At 45.0% G+C, this 18,831-nt stretch overlaps 1 protein-coding gene across 1 annotated transcript in view; it reads left to right on the top strand.

Annotated features, from left to right (window-relative positions):
* Nucleotides 1-384: 384 nt before the first annotated feature.
* LOC111952636 (CD44 antigen) overlaps nucleotides 385-18,831 on the top strand; it is a 36,954-nt gene continuing 18,507 nt past the window's right edge. The window contains exon 1 of the mRNA XM_023971530.2: nucleotides 385-700. Within this exon, the coding sequence (XP_023827298.1) occupies nucleotides 634-700 (67 nt within the window). The 5' untranslated portion in view covers nucleotides 385-633. The remainder of the gene's footprint in view (nucleotides 701-18,831) is intronic.

The raw sequence follows: 18,831 nt of genomic DNA, 5'->3' as shown, positions 1-18,831 counted from the left end.
GTTGAGATTGGGAAGAGAAGGGGGAGAAAGAGGGGGAGAGCGAGTGAGAGAGGTTTACTGGAGAAAAATGAGATTAAATGAAAGCAGAGCAAGGAGTGAACAAAAGACCAGATGCACTCAGAAACTGTTGCTGTCAGAGACAGAATTTAAGAAAGCTAGAAGAGGGAGAGAAGGAGAGGGGATAGTCAGCAAAACACAAGAGAGGGGCACCTTCCGAGCTAATAAAAAATAAAAAAACAAACAGTGACAGGAAGGAGAAAAGAGAGTGTGAGAGAGAAAAAGAGAGAGGCTGCACAAGGTAGGGAAGGAGGGGGGGAGGAAGCAAGAGAGGGAGAAGCAGAAGGGTGTGTACACACCGGCACCACCCTCTTCCCCCTTCTGCCTGTGTGTCACTAAGCTCTGAAACCCTCTCTCACACACAGAATATAAAAAAGTTGGCCAAAGTCTGTCTCAGCTCCAATAGCTACCAGACACCCAAAACAACCTCTCTCTCTTTTTATCGCTCTCTCTCTCACACACACACACCACCCCTCACTCCTGGCACAGAGAAGACAGGACCACTGGAGAGACCATACATACCTCCTCCTCCTCCTCCAGTCACTCACCCAGCCATCGCCAGACGCTAAGCCCAGGATGTGGACTTTGCTCTTGGGGGTCACCTTTGGATTACTGGCCTCCTCCAGGTCGGAACCGGCTCAAGGTGAGGGCACTGGATCTCTCTCTGCTCAGCGGATGCCTCTTTGTCTGGGGCTTTTTTCCTCTGGTTTCAGCCTGGAAACACTCTCCTTTGTTGGTGGATTTTATGGCTAGACAGTTGATGAGCATGTATAGTGTGTATATTTGTGTGTAAGGAGAGAGAACGATAGGCTGGGGCAGTGCCAAATGGATGTGTAGACGCTGGTAAAGCAATGTGCGCTAGGCTACACTAGCTTACGTCTGGCAGTCTGAGACTCATGACAGCACAGACACAAAGGAGACAGTGCTTGTGCTCTKTCACACACACACACTCAGACACACACTTACCGGAGAGTGTGTTAGGGAAAACGATGAGCCCATTCCGGGCAGCTGCTCTTTTCTCATGCTTTCAGACAGTTATCTTGGTATTGTATTGCCACTGTAGCCTTCAGAAAGCATCTATCTGCTCTTCATTCAATGTGAGGGTACGAAAGAGCTCTACTCATTGTCTGACCACAGCTTAGGGATATGTCGATGTGCTTTAATGCTAATTTTCTAATTCAAAGGAAAAAAATCATAAATTCCTCTGCCTCTCTTTCTCTTAAATTTTCTTTGGCTTTCGCTCCCTCATGCTTTCAGTGAGGGATCTTGATTGGATGTATGTCAAAGGGGCATCTTTTTGAGGAGGGGAAGTTGGTGCTGAATCAAACAGGTCTGGSTTAGTCTCGCTCTCTTTGACTTGGCTGGGTGGGGGGAGGGGAGGGGTATCACTGTGCCTCCTCTCTGGCTCTGTGCCATTATACAGCTATTAATATGAACGGTTTAAAGACAAACAAGAGAGCAGGTATAAGGTAGTTTGTGTGTGTGTGTTGTATGTGTTTAAAGGTTTAGAAACAAAGGGGTGTGTGCTCACATTTCCCCCATGTGTTCCTACTGTATATTTGTTTGCCCAATGGTTTAAGCTTAGGTGTTGTAAGAAACTGATAGCTGTGTGTGCGTGTCTATATGTGCGTGTGTGTGTGTGTGTGTGTGTGTGCGCGCGCACGCGCGTGTGTGTTAACAGTAATTGGGTGTCTGGCGAATGCAGTCCTGGGGTGGTTACAGCTCGTCCTACCCTGGCCTTGTCTTTGAACCCTAAATGGGCTGCAGTCTTTCCTCCTAAAGCACATCATTAACAGCAGGACTCATGGACATGTGTTTCGTCCAGACATCCATGTAAACCAAGATCCTATTAATGGAAGCTTTTTACAATGGCTCTCGCATTACTTGGATCCAGTCCACATGTGGTTCTGTAAATGTCCAAGGCAATAGGAGGTACCTTGAAATGTGACCTTCAGAAAATGTTTTGCTCTCCTACCCATTCTGGTTAATGACGCCTCCTATTGGATCCACTTTTTTAAAATAATGTTCTGCTTTAGACACACTCACTCGCAAACACACACAAAAAAACATTCATGCAACATCCATGCATGTCCATGTTATAGAAATATTATGATGGCTGTTCTCATCGCTAGGTTGTTTGCTCAGGGTGACTTGGCTAGTGGCCAGCTTTACTCCGCTCCTCAGAGCATGTTAGACAAGCCCTGTAAGATCAGATCCTGGCTAAAGGAATGCACAGGGCCAGATCAGGCTGTGTCCGTCCAGGCTGGACACACACGCACACACACACCATCGAGGCCAGCCGGCCCCCAGTCTGTGTGCATGTATTGGCTCCCCTGGCGTAACTGCCCCTCCCGTACCTGTGGGTGTCACATTTCAAGTTGAGGGTCGGTGAGAGGCCCCTGTGGACCAGGACTAGGGCCTCACAAAGAGGGCTTGTGCCCATGCAAGCTGGGTGTACTGTCACCTGCCATCTGATCTGCATGGACACGTGCTTGACCCTTGTACTACCCTCCTCTAGCTTTCTCTACCAACCAACCACCCGTAGGTGTCACAGCCTGGCCATCACTAAATTCAGCAATTGCTTCTCTTCCTTTTTCATTGAGTTTCAGCCTCATCCCCCTCTCCAGTGCTTTTGGTGGCCCCCTTCTCTCAGTCAGAAGCTGATCTGCATTTGAACTGTATTTCAGCCCTACTGTATCTCCCAGAACGTTGTTAAACCAATTAATTACGCTGTAAAGTCTCTCTGTGAGTCTCAGGCTCGCTGGTAGCAAGGCTGTACCCCCGGCCCTACATTCTCTTCCCTGATCATATACACTGCAGTCTTTGTAGCCCAGGCAAAGCTTCTCCAAAGGCCTCTCTCTGTAATGTATACAGATCCTTAATGCATGAGGCAAGCCCAGCCATCTCTAACCCCACCCCCCCAAATCTCCAACCAGACTACATTTTGTAATTGGTACCAATACAGCGGCTGTAGCTAAGTGTATTTTTCTATGGCATTTCTGTGAGCTTTCACTGCGAGTCGGTAATCATGTAATAACTCAAATGTTTTCTCAATTTGGATGTAAGAGGTGGGAGCTGAAAGTCTTTGAAAGACATAATGGTGAAAATGAACGGTCACTGAGATTTGAGAAGCAGAACCTCTTCATGCCAAGCCTTCAAAAAAGTAAGAGAAGAAGAAAGGCGGAATAAGGGAGGGTCGGAGAAAGGTTGAGGAGAGGGAGAGAAAAAGAGAGTCCTTCAGGTGACTTTGCTTTGGTGAGTTTTGTGTGAGGGGGATCTCATGTTTCTCCTGTACCACTGGTCTATTGGCTCTGTGGATCTTGTGACCAGCAGAGTGAGGGCTAGCCACAACATACATGCTGACAGCACCGTCTTCTACTGAGAGAGAGATTAACAGAAAGAACATGGTACACAAGATCAATGTCACACTGATGTTGCCAGAGTTTGTGAGAAATGTACACTCTTAGAAAAAGGGTTCCAACAGGATTCTTTGCGGAAGGAACCATTTTCTTTGAAAGAACCCTTTTTGGAAGACGAGGGTTCTTTGTAAGGCAAAGGGTTCTACCTAGAATCTTTGTCATCCTAAGAACCGTTTTTTTTTGTAAGACTGGGTTCTTTGATATTCTTTGGGAGGCCAGAATGATTATTTGGAAGGCAAAAAGGGTTCTGCATAGAACCCTTCTGAATCTGAATAAGCTTCTTTATTGTAAATATTTTTCTTTCTTTTAAATAGTGCCTGAGCATTAGTCAGTGTTTAAACTTTACCATCAGGAGTTTGAATAATCTGATCCATTTAAAAAGATAGGTGTGAGAATGGTTTAAACTGTACCTACTATATATGGGAATATTTTTGCATTTATTTGGTATGTCCTTAAAAAATGTATATATACAGTACTGACATATTTGATATTTGAGAGAGAGAGATGCATCAGAGAAATTCAGACAGGTGGGAAAGAGCTGTTTGGCTTTCAAGTCTGATAAGACAGCTAGGAGAGCACAAACTGCAAATTGACTAATGTGTGTGGTGGTGGTTGCCAGTGTACAGTGTTTACTAGAGTGTGTGGTGTAATATACTGTGTATAGCAGTAGGAGAGAGAGGAGCCTTTCTCTTCCAGTCAGAGCACCTGGAGGTTCTGGCATGCGCTAAAAGCTCCCTTTTCTCCTAGCTAGCAGCCTCTGTATATCCAGACCCTCTGTGGTCTCTGGCCCTTTCAACTCCATTAACTGACAATAGCAGCTTTTCTAGAGTCACTGCCTTGGAATAGCAGGATCTTGGAGTGACAAAGCAGCACATGGCCACTCTCCCTGCATGCTAATGGTAACACCTCTGAATCATGGGTTCCCTCTCTTTTCAGTCGTTCAAACGCTGTGTTCACTTTGATCCACTCTGGGCAGGTCTGTGATGCCAGGGGTTGTTTTTCTCAAGTTTAGAGACATTGTGGTGTGTGTGGGTATGTTTGTGTGGTTGGGGAGGGGTTTGTGGTTGTGAGTGTGTGCATGTGTCTCTGTGCCCAACCGTCACTAATGGTAAAGTAACTTCCTGTTCAACTTCCTGCCTCTGCTAGGACTCTAGTGTACACCAAAGGGCTGGGCCAGGCAGCTAAACTGATGCCCTAAACATGTGTTTACTTTCTAAATGTGATACATCATCAGTTAACTTCTAATTGGTCCCAATCCCGGATCCGGGAGCACCCCCATCAGTAAAAAAGCTGACTAGCATAGCCTAGCATAGCGTCACAAGTAAATACTAGCATCTAAATATCATTAAATCACAAGTCCAAGACACCAGATGAAAGATACACATCTTGTGAATCCAGCATCATTTTGATTTTTTAAAATGTTTTACAGGGAAGACACAATATGTAAATCTATTAGCTAACCACGATAGCAAAAGACACAACTTTTTTTCCACCATTTTTTCTGCATAGGTAGCTATCACAATTTCGACCAAATAAAGATATAAATAGCCACTAACCAAGAAACAACTTCATCAGATGACAGTCTGATAACATATTTATTGTATAGCATATGTTTTTGTAGAAAATGTGCATATTTCAGGTATAAATCACAGTTCTACATTGCAGCTGCAATCTGAAATAGTGCCGAAGCAGCCAGAATAATTACAGAGACAACGTCAAATACCTAAATACTCATCATAAAACTTTTCTGAAAATACACAGCGTACAGCAATTGAAAGACCAACATCTTGTGAATCCAGCAATATTTCAGATTTTTTAAGTGTTTTACAGCGAAACACAATATAGCTGTCACGTTCCTGACCTGTTTTATGTTATTTTTGTATGTGTTTAGTTGGTCAGGGCGTGAGTTGGGGTGGGCATTCTATGTTTTGTGTTTCTATGTTTAGGTCACTTGTAATTAGCCTTATATGGTTCTCAATCAGGGACAGGTGTTTGACGTTTTCCTCTGATTGAGAACCATATATAGGTTGGCTGTTCACACTGTTTGTTTTGGGTGATTGTCTTCCGTGTCTGTGTCTGCGCACCACGGGACTGTAGCGTTTGTTCGTTCGTTTGTTTATAGTCTGTACCTGTTCCTACGTTCTTCGTGTTATGTAAGTTTCATGGTTTAGGTCAGTCTACGTTCGTTTTTGTTATTTTGTAATCCTTCCAAGTGTTTGTTTTCGTGTTTGTCGTTTGCTTTAATAAATCATTATGTATTCACAACCCGCTGCATTTTGGTCCTCCGATCTTTCTCTCCTCTCCTCGTCTGAGGAGGAGGAAGATCTAGACACCCGTTACAGAACCACCCACCACACCAGAACCAAGCAGCGTAATTTCGAGCAGTGGCCAAGTATACAGGACTCGTGGACTTGGGAGGAAGTATTGGAGGGAAAAGGACACTGGGCGCACATTGGGGAATATGCCCGCGCTCGTGAGGAGATGGAGGCAGCGAGAGCCCAACAGCGGTGGTATGAGGAGGCAGCAAGGAGACGTGGCTGGAAGCCAGAGAAGAAACCCAAAAATTTATTGGGGGGGCTAAGAGGTAGTGGGCCAAGGGAGGTAGGAGACCTGCGCCACTTACATTTACATTACATTTAAGTCATTTAGCAGACGCTCTTATCCAGAGCGACTTACAAATTGGTGCATTCACCTTATGACTCCAGTGGAACAGCCACTTTACAATAGTGCATCTAAATTTTTAAGGGGGGGGGGGGGGTCAGAAGGATTACTTTATCCTATCCTAGGTAGTACTTCCAAGGCTAACCGTGGAGAGCGGGAGTACGGGCAGACACCGTGTTCGCAGTAGAGGCACGGTGTCTCCTGTACGTGTGCATAGCCCGGTGCGGGTTATTCCACCTCCCCGCACTGGTAGGGCTAGATTGGGCATTGAGCCAGGTGTCATGAGGCCGGCTCAACGCGTCTGGTCTCCAGTGCGTCTTCTCGGGCCGGCATACATGGACCAGCCTTACGCATGGTGTCCGTTCGCCTACATAGCCCGGTGCGGGTTATTCCACTCCCCACTGGCGGGCGACGGGAGCATTCAACCAGGTAAGGTTGGGCAGGTCAATGCTCAAGGGAGCAGTACGCCTGCACGGTCCGGTATTTCCGGCGCTACCTCCTCGCCCAGCCTAGTACACCAGTGCCTACACCACGCACCAGGCTTCCAGTGCGTTTTCAGAGCCCTGTTCCTCCTCCCGCACTCTCCTATGGTGCGGTGTCTCCAGCCCAGTGCTCAGTTCCGGCACCACGCACTAAGCCACCTGTGCGTCTCCAGAGCCCTGTACACACTGTTCCTTCTCCGTACTCGTCCTGATGTGCGTGCCTCAGCCCGGTGCCACCGTGCCGGTACACGCACAGGCAAATAGTACGCTTTGAGAGTCCAGTGTGCCTGTCCCTGCTCCCCGCACTAGCATGAAGGTGCGTGTCCTTAGCCCGTGCCTCCAGTTCCGGACCACGCACCAGGTCTACAGTGCTCCTTATCCGGCCAGAGCCATCCGTCTCCCCAGCGCCATCTGACCATCCGTCTCCCCAGCGCCATCTGAGCATTCCGTCTCCCCAGCGCCATCTGAGCCATCCGTCTCCCAGCGCCATCTGAGCCATCCGTCTCCCAGCGCCATCTGAGCATCCGTCTCCCCAGCGCATCTGAGCCATCGTCCCCAGCCATCTGAGCCATCGTCAGTCCGAGCCATTAGACCGCGCGTCTGTCCCGAGCCGTCAGAGCCGATAGTCAGTCAGGAGCCGCTAGAGCATTCGTCAGACAGGATCTGCCAGAGCCGCAACCAGACAGGATGCAGAGCGCCAACAGACAGGATCTGCCAACCAGACAGGATCTGCCAGAGCCGCAACCAGACAGGATCTGCCAGAGCCGCCAACCAGACAGGATCTGCCAGAGCCGCCAACCAGACAGGATCTGCCAGAGCCGCCAACTCAGCTGGATCTGCCAGAGCCGCCAGTGAGCCTGAGCGTCCAGAGCCGTCAGCGAGCAATGAGCGTCTAGAGCCGTCAGCGGCCATGAGCGTCCAGAGCCGTCAGCCAGCCATGAGCGTCTAGAGCCGTGTCGCCAGCATGAGCAGCCAGAGCCGTCAGCGAGCATGAGCGTCCAGAGGCGTCAGCGGAGCCATGAGCGTCCAGAGCCGTCAGCGAGCCATGAGCGTCCAGAGCCGTCAGCGAGCATGAGCGTCAGAGCGTCAGCAGCCATGAGCGTCCAGAGCCGTCAGCTAGCCATGAGCGTCCAGAGCGTCAGCTAGCCATGAGCGTCCAGAGCGCTCAGCCAACATGAGCTGTCCCTCAGCCCAGAGCTGCATGTATCCAGAACTGCCCTCAGTCGGAGCTGTCTCTCTGTCCGGAGCTGCCTTCAGTCCGGAGTTGCCTCTATCCCTGAGCTACCTCTCTATCCTGAGCTACCTCTCTATCGCTGAGCTACTCTCTATCCTGAGCTACCTCTCTATCCTGACCTACTATCTGTCCTGAGCTACCTTGTCCCGGAGCTGTCCCTTATTTTGATGTTACCGCGTATATTAGGTGGGTGTGTCTCTGTGTTGTGTTTTGTTTGCACCATACGGACTGTTTTGTTCGTTCGTCGTTTTGTGTAGTCATTTTCTGTTCGTGAGCGTTTCCGTTACATGTAAGTTCTTACGTTAGTTTGTCTACTTCGTTTGTTGTTTTGTAGTTTGTGTAAGTGTTTTGTGTTTTTTTTCGTTTTGTTTAATAAATATTATGTCTACAAGAAACGCTGCTTTGGTTCGATCCTGCTCCTCCTCTTCGGATGAAGAGGAGGAACGCCGTTACATAGCATTATATTCTTACCACAATAGCCAGAAACACAAGCCGTTTACCAGCAGCAGGTTAGCGATCCTACAAACAGCAAAAGATTATATTTTTGACTAACCTTATATACTTCATCAGATGACGTCCTGTAACATCATATTACACAATGCATATAGGATTTGTTCGAAAATGTGCATATTTAGTGGCACAAATCGTGGTTTAACAATGTGATTGTAGGCAACATTTCAGGCAATCTGGCGGCGCCATCTGGGAGGCACCTAATCTAATCGTAACTAATCGTAAACTTGAATAAAAAATACAGGTTGGACAGCAATGAAAGATGCATTAGTTCTGCAACGTGTGTTAGATTTTTAAATGAACGTTACTCGACATACAGCGTGCGTTACAGCGAGACCATGCCGAAATTAATGGGGACTAATAATTTTACATTCTTCAAGAAATACGAATTAACATCATAAATAGCTTCTTACCTTTTGATGAGCTTCCATCAGAATCTTGGGCAAGTGGTCCTTTGTCCAGAACAATCGTCTTTTGGTTTGAAAGATGTCCTCTACTCCTGTAGAATTAGCTGCTAACGCCCAGCGATGTACGGAGAGGTGCCAATTGCGATAACGCCTGACAAAGAAACTCCAGAAAATCTCAATAAACTGATATAAACTGCTATAAGAGTCGGTTTAAATTAACTACCTTATGAAGTTTTTAAGACAAAAACTAATTGAATCAGAGCCGGAGATATAGAATGCTAACCGAAAGCTTTTCAGTACGCATGCTGGTGTCCTGCTGCGTCAGGCCCGCGTCGAAAAGGTTGGTCTTTCGTTCAAGAGGATTTATACTCCCCAGATGGTGCTATCCACTCCATTCAAAAGTCTCACCGCTTACTGACATCTAGGGGAAGGCGTCATGCAGTGCATGTAGCCCATAGCTTCAAGGGAATTTATAAACGACCCTGGAACAGAGACCTCGATTTCAGACTTCTCACTTCTCACAGGAAAATTGCTCCAACTCGAGTTCTGTTTAACTCACAGATATAATTCAAACGGTTTTAGAAACTAGAGAGTGTTTTCTATCCAATAGTAATAATAATATGCATATTGTACGAGCAAGAATTGAGTACGAGGCAGTTTAATTTGGGAACGAAATTCCTACAAAGTGTAAACAGCACCCCCTATTGAGAACGTACCGGGTTGATAAGGGAACTGCTGTGAGTGCATTGACTCTCCACAACTCTGTGCTGTGGGTGGCAAAGCAAACTGCAGTCAGACAGGTAGAAGATCTAAGCCAACTATTATACGCTCACCTATCCACTCCGACCAACCACCCTACTTTTTTTTTTGTTGCCTTAATTAGCCATCTGTCTCATGTAACCATACTAAATGTAAGATATCATAATTTACTGAACAAAATATAAACGCATGTAAATGTTGGTCCCAATTCTTTTTTCCATTAGCACAAGAAGCTTATTTCTCTCAAATTTTGTGCACAATTTTGTTTACAGCCCTGTTAGTGAGCATTTTTCCTTTGCCAAGATAATCCATCCAATTGACAGGTGTGGCATATCAAGAAGCTGATTCAACAGCATGATCATTACACAGGTGCACCTTGTTCTGGGGACAATAAAAGGCCACTCTAAAATGTGAATTTTTGTCACATAACACAATGCCACAGATGTTTTAAAGGAAGTGTGCAATTGGCATCCTGACTGCAGGAATGAGCTGTTGCCAGAGAATGGAATTCCCTACCATGAGCCTCCTCCAATGTCGTTTTGGAGAATTTGACAGTACTTCCAACCGGCCTCACAACCGCAGACCATGTGTAACCATGCTAGCCCAGGACCTCTACATCCGGCTTCTTCACCTGCGGAATTGTCTGAGACCATCCACCCAGACAGCTGATAAAACTGTGGGTTTGCACAAGCTGTCAGAAACCGTCTCAGGGATTCTCAACTGCATACTCGTCGCCCTTGCCTTGACCTGACTGCAGTTCGACGACGTAACCGACTTCATTGGGCAAATGGTCACCTTCGATGGCCGCTGGAGAAGTGTGCTCTTCACGGATGAATCCTGGTTTCAACTGTACCGGGCAGATGGCAGACGTCGTGTGGGCAAGCGGTTTGCTGATGTCAATGTTGTGAAAAGAGTGCCCCATGGTGGCGGTGGGGTTATGGTAATAATAAGTAAACTGGTGACAACGAGCGCCAGAGAGGGGGAGCGGGAGTAGATATGACAGTACCCCCTCCCTGACACGCGGATCAAGCCACAGCTGAAGGTCGCAGGAACCTGTCGAGCCAGCTGAGGCGCGGGAACCTGTCGAGCCAGCTGAGGCGGGGGAACCTGTCGAGCCAGCTGAGGCGGGGGAACCTGTCGAGCCAGCTGAAGCGGGGGAACCTGTCGAGCCAGCTGAGGCGGGGGAACCTGTCGAGCCAGCTGAGGCGGGGGAACCTGTCGAACCAGATGAGGCGCGGGAGACTGACAAGCCGGCTGAGACCTGAGAGCCTAATGAGCCGGATGAGGCCTGGGAGCCTGACGAGCCGGCTGAGGCCTGGGAGCCTGATGAGCCAACCGAGGCTTGAGAACCTGTTTAGTGAGCTGAGGCATGGAAGCCTGACGAGCTAGCTAAGGCATCCCCAGTAGCTTCGGCAATGGAAGCCTGACGAGCCAATCGAGGCTTGAGAACCTATCGAAACAGCTGAGGCATGGAAACCTGACGAGCTAGCTGAGGCATCCCCGGTTGCTTCAGCAGCCTTCCTTGGACCCGACGTCACCAGTAAAAATAAATCCCTGTTGCTTCCCTTTGGTGAGGCGTTATTCTGTAACGGGTACACTAGGAGTCGGGAAGCAAGCACAGGGAGTGAATTTAATAATAAATTAAACATGGAACAAAACAAGAACCACAAGTAGCGTACTGACATATAACACAGGAATAGAATCAATAACACCTGGGAAAAGAACCAAAGAGTGACAGATATAGGGGAGGTAATCAGGAAGGTGATGGAGTCCAGGTGAGTCTCATGAGGCACAGGTGCACGTAACGATGGTGGCAGGTGTACGTAATAATGAGTAAACTGGCAACAATTAGCGCCAGAGAGGGGGAGCGGTAGTAGACGTGACATAAGCATCAAGCTCATCACCATGCATTTTCACCAATACTTTCTCCTAATAAACTGCATGCTTTCCCGAGTCATAGTGGGAGGACCACAAAACAAATAAACGCGTTAATAATAAGTTTACTTAAATAAGTTTACTTCGATATGAAGGCTATTATATCAACATTTGTTTATAAAGGTGTTTCCACCACCATTTCTCACATAATTAATTTTACAGACACAAAAATATCCCACCTTATCTAGCGTATTTTGTAAAGTTTACCAGAAATGTACAGTTTCCATCAGGCCTGTAGTAAAAAAAAAAATATTCTACATGTACTTTGGTTGCATACAAAGGTCGGATGGAAACCTGGTTACTGAGACGATTTTTCTCTGGTATAGTAATTTGTCAGTAATTTAACAACATCAATTCAGCTGATGTTTATTTTTCTGTGTTATCTTGAGTTCATGGACAAATTCTGTGACATTAGTGCTAGTACGAACTCGGACCCAGGTGAGAGAACCACAGCAGGCAGAGGTAATGGTAAATCCAGAATATTTACTTAAGGTCTTCAAAGCAAAACAACAAAGCAAGGGCACACGAGAACACTGAACAAAACATGAGACCTGAGCAACTGGCCCTGTCCACAGAGGATCCTAAATAGCCATCCAGCAGGTGATCCCAATAAGCCCAATCAGGGTCACCTGGATACTAGATGTAACCCAAGGGTGTTCTCCAGTGACAACCTCAGGTAGTACCATCAAGGGAGAAAACCTGACCTGTGACAAATTCAGGCCTACATTTCAAAACCAGCTATTAAAGTGGCCAAGGCTGCAATCCAAACAAGTTATTTCAACCCCCTCAGCCCTCGTGCTTTCCCCAGGGAATCCCTGTCGAAACCGGATGCAGTTTGATTGTCATCTTAAGTGGAGGTCCAATTCACAAACGTTGCCCCCTCGGCCCTCGATTTAGCTCGAGGGAACGAGTGAAGAATTTTGATCACTTCTGGGGTAGATACAGTATGAGCCACAATTCAATGCAAACTGTAGTCACTTGTCAAACTCCGGTCACTGCGAAGTGTCACATTTTATCAACAGCTCTGTATTTTGGGCATGTCAGACAAAATTATCATGATAGCCTGCTATAAAATATATATACAATACCGTTCAAAAGTTTGGGGTCACTTAGACATTTCCTTGTTTTTTAAAGAAAAACACATTTTTTTGACCATTAAAATAACATAAAAGTAATCAGAAATACAGTGTAGACATTGTTAATGTTGGAAATTATTATTGTAGCTGGAAACTGCAAATTTTTTATGGAATATCTACATAGTTATCAGCAACCATCATTCCTGTGTTCCAATGGCACGTTGTGTTAGCTAATCCAAGTTTATCATTTTAAAAGGCTAATTTATGATTACAAAACCCTTTTGCAATTATGCTAGCACTGATGATCTTCTTGGCCTTCCTGCAGCAACGGGTGTTGTAGGTGTCTTGGAAGGCAGGCAGTGTGCACCCAATGGTGTGTTCGGCTGAGCGTACCACCCTCTTTAGCGCCTTGCGGTCCGCGGCYGTGGTGTAGCCGTAACAGGGTGTGATGCAGCCCGACAGTATGCTGTCGATGGTGCTCCTGTAGAACACTGTGAGGGCTCTCAGGGACAGACCACATTTCTTCAGCATCCTGAGTTTGAAGAGTCACTGTCATGCCTTCTCCACCATGGTGTCCGTGTGATTTCACAATTTCAGCTCCTCAGAGATGTGCAAGCCAAGAAACTTTTTGACCTTCTCCACAGCGGCCCAGTTGATAAGGATGGAATGCTCGACCTGCTTCCTCTTGAAGTTCACAATCAGCTCCTTTGTTTTGCTGAAGTTCCGTTTTTTTACCTGACACCATGCCATCAGACTGCCTACCTCCTCCCTGTAGGTCATCTCATCATTGTTGGCATTTAGGCCTACTACTGTCATCAGCAAACTTGATGATAGAGTTGGAACTGTGTGAGGCCACACAGTCGTGGGTATACTGGGAGTAAAGGAGGGGACTGAGGATGCACCCTTGTGGTGCCCCTGTGTTGAGAATCAGTGTCGAGGAATTAATGTTGCTTATRTTCACCACTTGGGAGGGGGCCCGTCAGGAAGTCCAGGACCAAGTTGCATAAGGAGCAGTTCAGTCCCAGGGCTGTGAGCTTTATGGTGAGCTTAGAGGGCACTGTGGTATTGAAGGCCAAGCTGTAGTTGATGAAGAGCATTCTCACATATGTATTCCTTTTGTCCAGGTGGGTGAGGGAAGTGTGCAGTGCAATAGAGATTGCGTCGTCTGTGGATCTGTCAGGGCGGTAGGTGAATTGTAGCGCCAAACCCATGAGAAGAGAGAGAGATGGAGAGAGGCAGGTTCGGACAGAGATAGATGTAGACAGGTATTGAAGCGGGTGGCTCAGCACTAGGGGGACCCATTGCTTTCGTGGTCCTTCTTATCCATGTACACTGATCGTCATGGCCTGTTGCTCTGCCAGTGCCCAACACTCTGGAGACACAACACAATTCTCACTTTCGCAACTGATGTTTGTGCCTGTCGCCATGGTAATCCTATATCAACAAGTACCATGGAGATAGAATATCTGGGGTGAGATATCCTGTGTGCACATGATGTTAATGCTTTTGCAGTCTGTAGACTAAAAGGCCTGACACTCTAAGAATATTGATGTTACAGTATGTGGAGGGAGAACAAACTTTAAACTGAATAACTCAATGTCCATTGATGATCAAAGCTGTGTATAGCCAAACCCATGAGAAGAGTGATAGATGGAGGGAGAGAGAGATAGGTTCAGACAGAGATAGATGAAGACAGGCATTGAAGCGAGCGGCTCAGCCCTACGGACCTCGCTCTTGACATCCCTCTTGTCCCTACACACTTATCCTCTTGGCCTGTTATTCTGCCAGTGCCCAACACCCTGGAGACAAAAGACAAAACACAATGCTCGCTTGAACCACATCTTTCGCAACTGATGTTTGTCTCTGTCGCCATGGTAATCATGTATCAGCAAGCACCATAGGATAGGATATCTGGGGTGAGATTTCCAATGTGAGTGTGTGTGCGTGTTCATGATGTTCATGCTTTTGCAGTCTATAGACATATTGATGTAATATTTCTATCCATTTTATCCTGACTATCTTTACAAACTTCCTCAGAAGGTGAATATATGTACTATTCCCAAGTACTCTGAAGGCCCTTTTCTGGAGGTGAAATCACAACCGCACTGTAGAATAACTCTTGCACTTGACTTCTTTCTGAGCACTGACTTTGCTGATTGAAGAAAATGTATAAGAGCGTGTGCTAAATGATACGTAATATGTAAAAAAAGCCTCCGTTCAAAAGTTTGGGCCACTTAGAAAATATCCTTGTTTTTGAAAGAAAAACACGTTTTTTTGTCCATTAAAATAACATCAAATTGATCAGAAATAGAGTGTAGACATTGTTCATGTTGTAAATGACTCTTGTAGCTGAAACGGCAGATTTGTATGGAATATCTACATAGGCGTACAGAGGCCATTTACAGCAACCATCACTCCTGTGTTTCCATGCACGTTGTTTTAGCTAATCAAAGATTATAATTTAAAAGACTAATTGATCATTAGAAAAACCTTTGCAATTATGTTAGCTCAGCTGAAAATGTTGTCCTGATTAAAGAAGCAATTAAGCTGGCCTTTTTAGAGTAGTTGAGTATCTGGAACATCAGCATTTGTGGGTTCATTACAGGCTAAAATGCAGAAACAAAGAACTTCTTCTGAAACTCGTCAGTTATTCTTGTTCTGAGAAATGAAGCATTCCATGCGAGAAAAAACAAGAAACTGAAGATCCGTACAACGCTGTGTAGTACTTCCTTCACTGAACGGGCAAACTGGCTCTAACCAGAATAGAAAGAGGAGTGGAGGCCCGGTGCACACTGAGCAAAGAGGACAAGTACATTAGAGGTCTGTTTGAGAAACAGACGCTTCACAAGCCTCAACTGGCAGCTCATTAAATAGTATCTGCAAAACACAGTCTCAATGTCAACTGTGAAGAGGCGACTCCGGGATGTTGGCCTTCTAGGCAGAGTTCCTCTGTCCAGTGTCTGTGTTCTTTTGCCCATCTTCATCTTTTATTTTTATTGGCCAGTCTGAGATATGGCTTTTCCTTTGCAACTCTGCCTAGAAGGCCAGCATCCCGGAGTCGCCTCTTCACTGTTGACATTGAGACTGGTGTTTTGCGGGTACTATTTAATGAAGCTGCCAGTTGAGTACTTGTGAGGCGTGTGAAACTAAGCACCTGACCTGACAAGAGGAAAGGGTCACCACAGAGACAAGGTAGAGACATGGCAATTCCCACTCGGCTGCCCCAATACTGTAGTTTCCATTTCTCATTTCGGTATGTCACAAGACTATATGATTGTGTCACAGAATAGATTCTCACCCAGATGCAAATGTGCTGTTCACCATTTTAGGAACTGACTGTGGAAAAGTGATCGGAAGCCTCCCTTAGTGTGAAATATGATAATGATTATGTTTGTTGCTGTGTGTGTGTTGCTATGTGTGTGTTTCTGTGTGTGTGCTTCTGTGTTTGTGTGTGGGCGTGCCACATCCTGTTAATTTGCAGTTCAACCCGTTCATTTCTGCCAGAAGATAGTTCCGTAGAACTCTCCCTTTTATCCAATGAGATAGTGTTGTTGTACTATAAAATGAGGGGCACATCAGAGAAATGTTAGCCATATTGTATTTAAACAATTGGTTACATAATCTCATCTAGTTAACCTCTTGACGCACGGATCCCTTTAGCGGGATCATTTTTGTAAACAACCGCTGAATTGCAAAGCGCCAAATTAAAAAAAATACAAAAAATATTTATAATCATGAAATCACAAGTGAAATATACCAAAACACAGCTTAGCTTGTTGTTAAGGGTGTTGTTGTAATTGCAGTTTTTAATAAGTTGTGTTTAGGAAAGTTTTAACTCTATGTTTCTCTGAGGTACAGGCCAAAGAACAGGGCATGTTTGCAGAAGGAGTGAAGTCATGTTTAAATCCTTGACCTTTTATACTCATGGAAATTGGCCTATGTGGATCGGGCTAAATTGAAATGTTTCTTAAAGAAGAATATTAAAAGTATACGCATAAGCATCGTAGAAATTTAAAGGGAACATTTTGGAGATTATGGAAAAATTATTACACCAAAGTTGAGGGCACAACAGTTCACCTGACACCAGACTGACACCAGACTGAATCCAAACATTACACTGTTTGTCACATTTGTTGTTAATGAAATCTGAAAATACTCTGGATACATTCAGTAACATGATACAAATATTACTGGAAAATCTGGGATAGATGCAAGTTGCAACAAAAACGGCCCATTTTAAATCGCAATCTGGGTCAGGTAGTCATCATTTGAAAGCTTGTTCTATTACCAACATGACTACCTAAGTTATAAAATATGATCTTACAATGTCAGGCTTTCACAAGGCAATTCCGAGAAACAGTTTGTCATTTTGGTGCGCATACCCACTGTGCACACACTGGTTGAATCAAAGTTGTTTCCARGTCATTTCAATTAAATTATGTTGAACCAACATYAAATAGACCTTGAACTGACATCTGTGCCCAGTGGGTATATTCAAATGCATGATATATTTTGGTGAGTGCTCTGTGGCAAATTTTTGTCACAATAGACAAACATAGGTTCAGAACAACCCAGGGTATGACGCAACGTCATCTTGTAACCCTATCAGACACGAGGCCCCAGCAAAAATTGGCTTTTCATTCATTCATTCATTCTTTCTTTTACCTGTATATCCAGTGCTTATATTTAGCCTCACATTGAAGTGTTTCACCATTTTCTTTTCAGGACAACCTGAGTTACAAGTATAAAACAACACAAGTTGACATAAACAGTTGCATTCATGAGTTATATTGACAAATGTCAAAATAGAATTGTCAGCCAAGGCAAAAACCTGATAAAAAAGGAATTTATATGAATGCTGTACAGAAAGTACAGAAAATGTTGCTTAGTGGAAAATGAATATCCAACTAGTGATAATTGTTTGCAGTTTGTGACAGCAACTATGTAAACTATTATAGACACGATGTCCTGGGATTTCCTGGGATTTTCTATGCAGAAGAACCACTCACCTTCTAACGACTCTAGTGTAGCTTGTGAACGTCATTGAGCAAAAAACGTTACACGTGCGTGTCCGTTAGAGTCTCAGCTTTTCAATAGTTTGTAGCTCAAACCATTCTGACTCTACGACATTTTTGTAAAAAAGACCCAACCCATGGCCTCTTTGGGATCCTCCATTGTCTCACAAACACCGATCTAGGTCAGCCCCTGTTAATCACACAGACCAATTGTACAACCCAGAAGTCCATTTGTTGTTAATGAAATCTGAAAATACTCTGGATACATTCAGTAACATGATACAAATATTACTGGAAATCTGGATAGATGCAAGTTGCAACAAAAACGGCCCATTTTAAATCGCAATCTGGGTCAGGTAGTCATCATTTGAAAGCTTGTTCTATTACCAACATGACTACCTAAGTATAAATATGATCTTACAATGTCAGGCTTTCACAAGGCAATTCCGAGAAACATTTGTCATTTTGGTGCGCATACCCACTGTGCACACACTGGTTGAATCAAAGTTGTTCCACGTCATTTCAATTAAATTATGTTGAACCAACATAAAATAGACCTTGACTGACATCTGTGCCCAGTGGGTATATTCAAATGCATGATATATTTTGGTGAGTGCTCTGTGGCAAATTTTTGTCACAATAGACAAACTAGGTTCAGAACAACCCAGGGTATGACGCAACGTCATTGTAACCTATCAGACACGAGCCCCAGCAAAAATTGGCTTTTCATTCATTCATTTCTTTCTTTTACCTGTATATCCAGTGCTTTTATTTAGCCTCACATTGAAGTGTTTCACCATTTTCTTTTCAGGACAACCTGAGTTACAAGTATAAAACACACAAGTTGACATAAACAGTTGCATTCATGAGTTATATTGACAAATGTCAAAATAGAATTGTCAGCCAAGGCAAAAACCTGATAAAAAAGGAATTTATATGAATGCTGTACGTACAGAAAATGTTGCTTAGTGGAAATGAATATCCAACTAGTGATAATTGTTTGCAGTTTGTGACAGCAACTATGTAAACTATTATAGACACGATGTCCTGGGATTTCCTGGATTTCTATGCAGAAGAACCACTCACCTTCTAACGACTCTAGTGTAGCTTGTGAACGTCATTGAGCAAAAAACGTTACACGTGTCCGTTAGAGTCTCAGCTTTTCAATAGTTTGTAGCTCAAACCATTCTGACTCTACGACATTTTTGTAAAAAAAACCAACCATGCCTCTTTGGGATCCTCCATTGTCTCACAAAACCGATCTAGGTCAGCCCTG

This window comes from Salvelinus sp. IW2-2015, linkage group LG26 (assembly GCF_002910315.2).
Source record: "Salvelinus sp. IW2-2015 linkage group LG26, ASM291031v2, whole genome shotgun sequence".
NCBI lineage: Eukaryota > Metazoa > Chordata > Actinopteri > Salmoniformes > Salmonidae > Salvelinus > Salvelinus sp. IW2-2015.
This window is presented reverse-complemented; position numbering and strand designations above follow the sequence as displayed.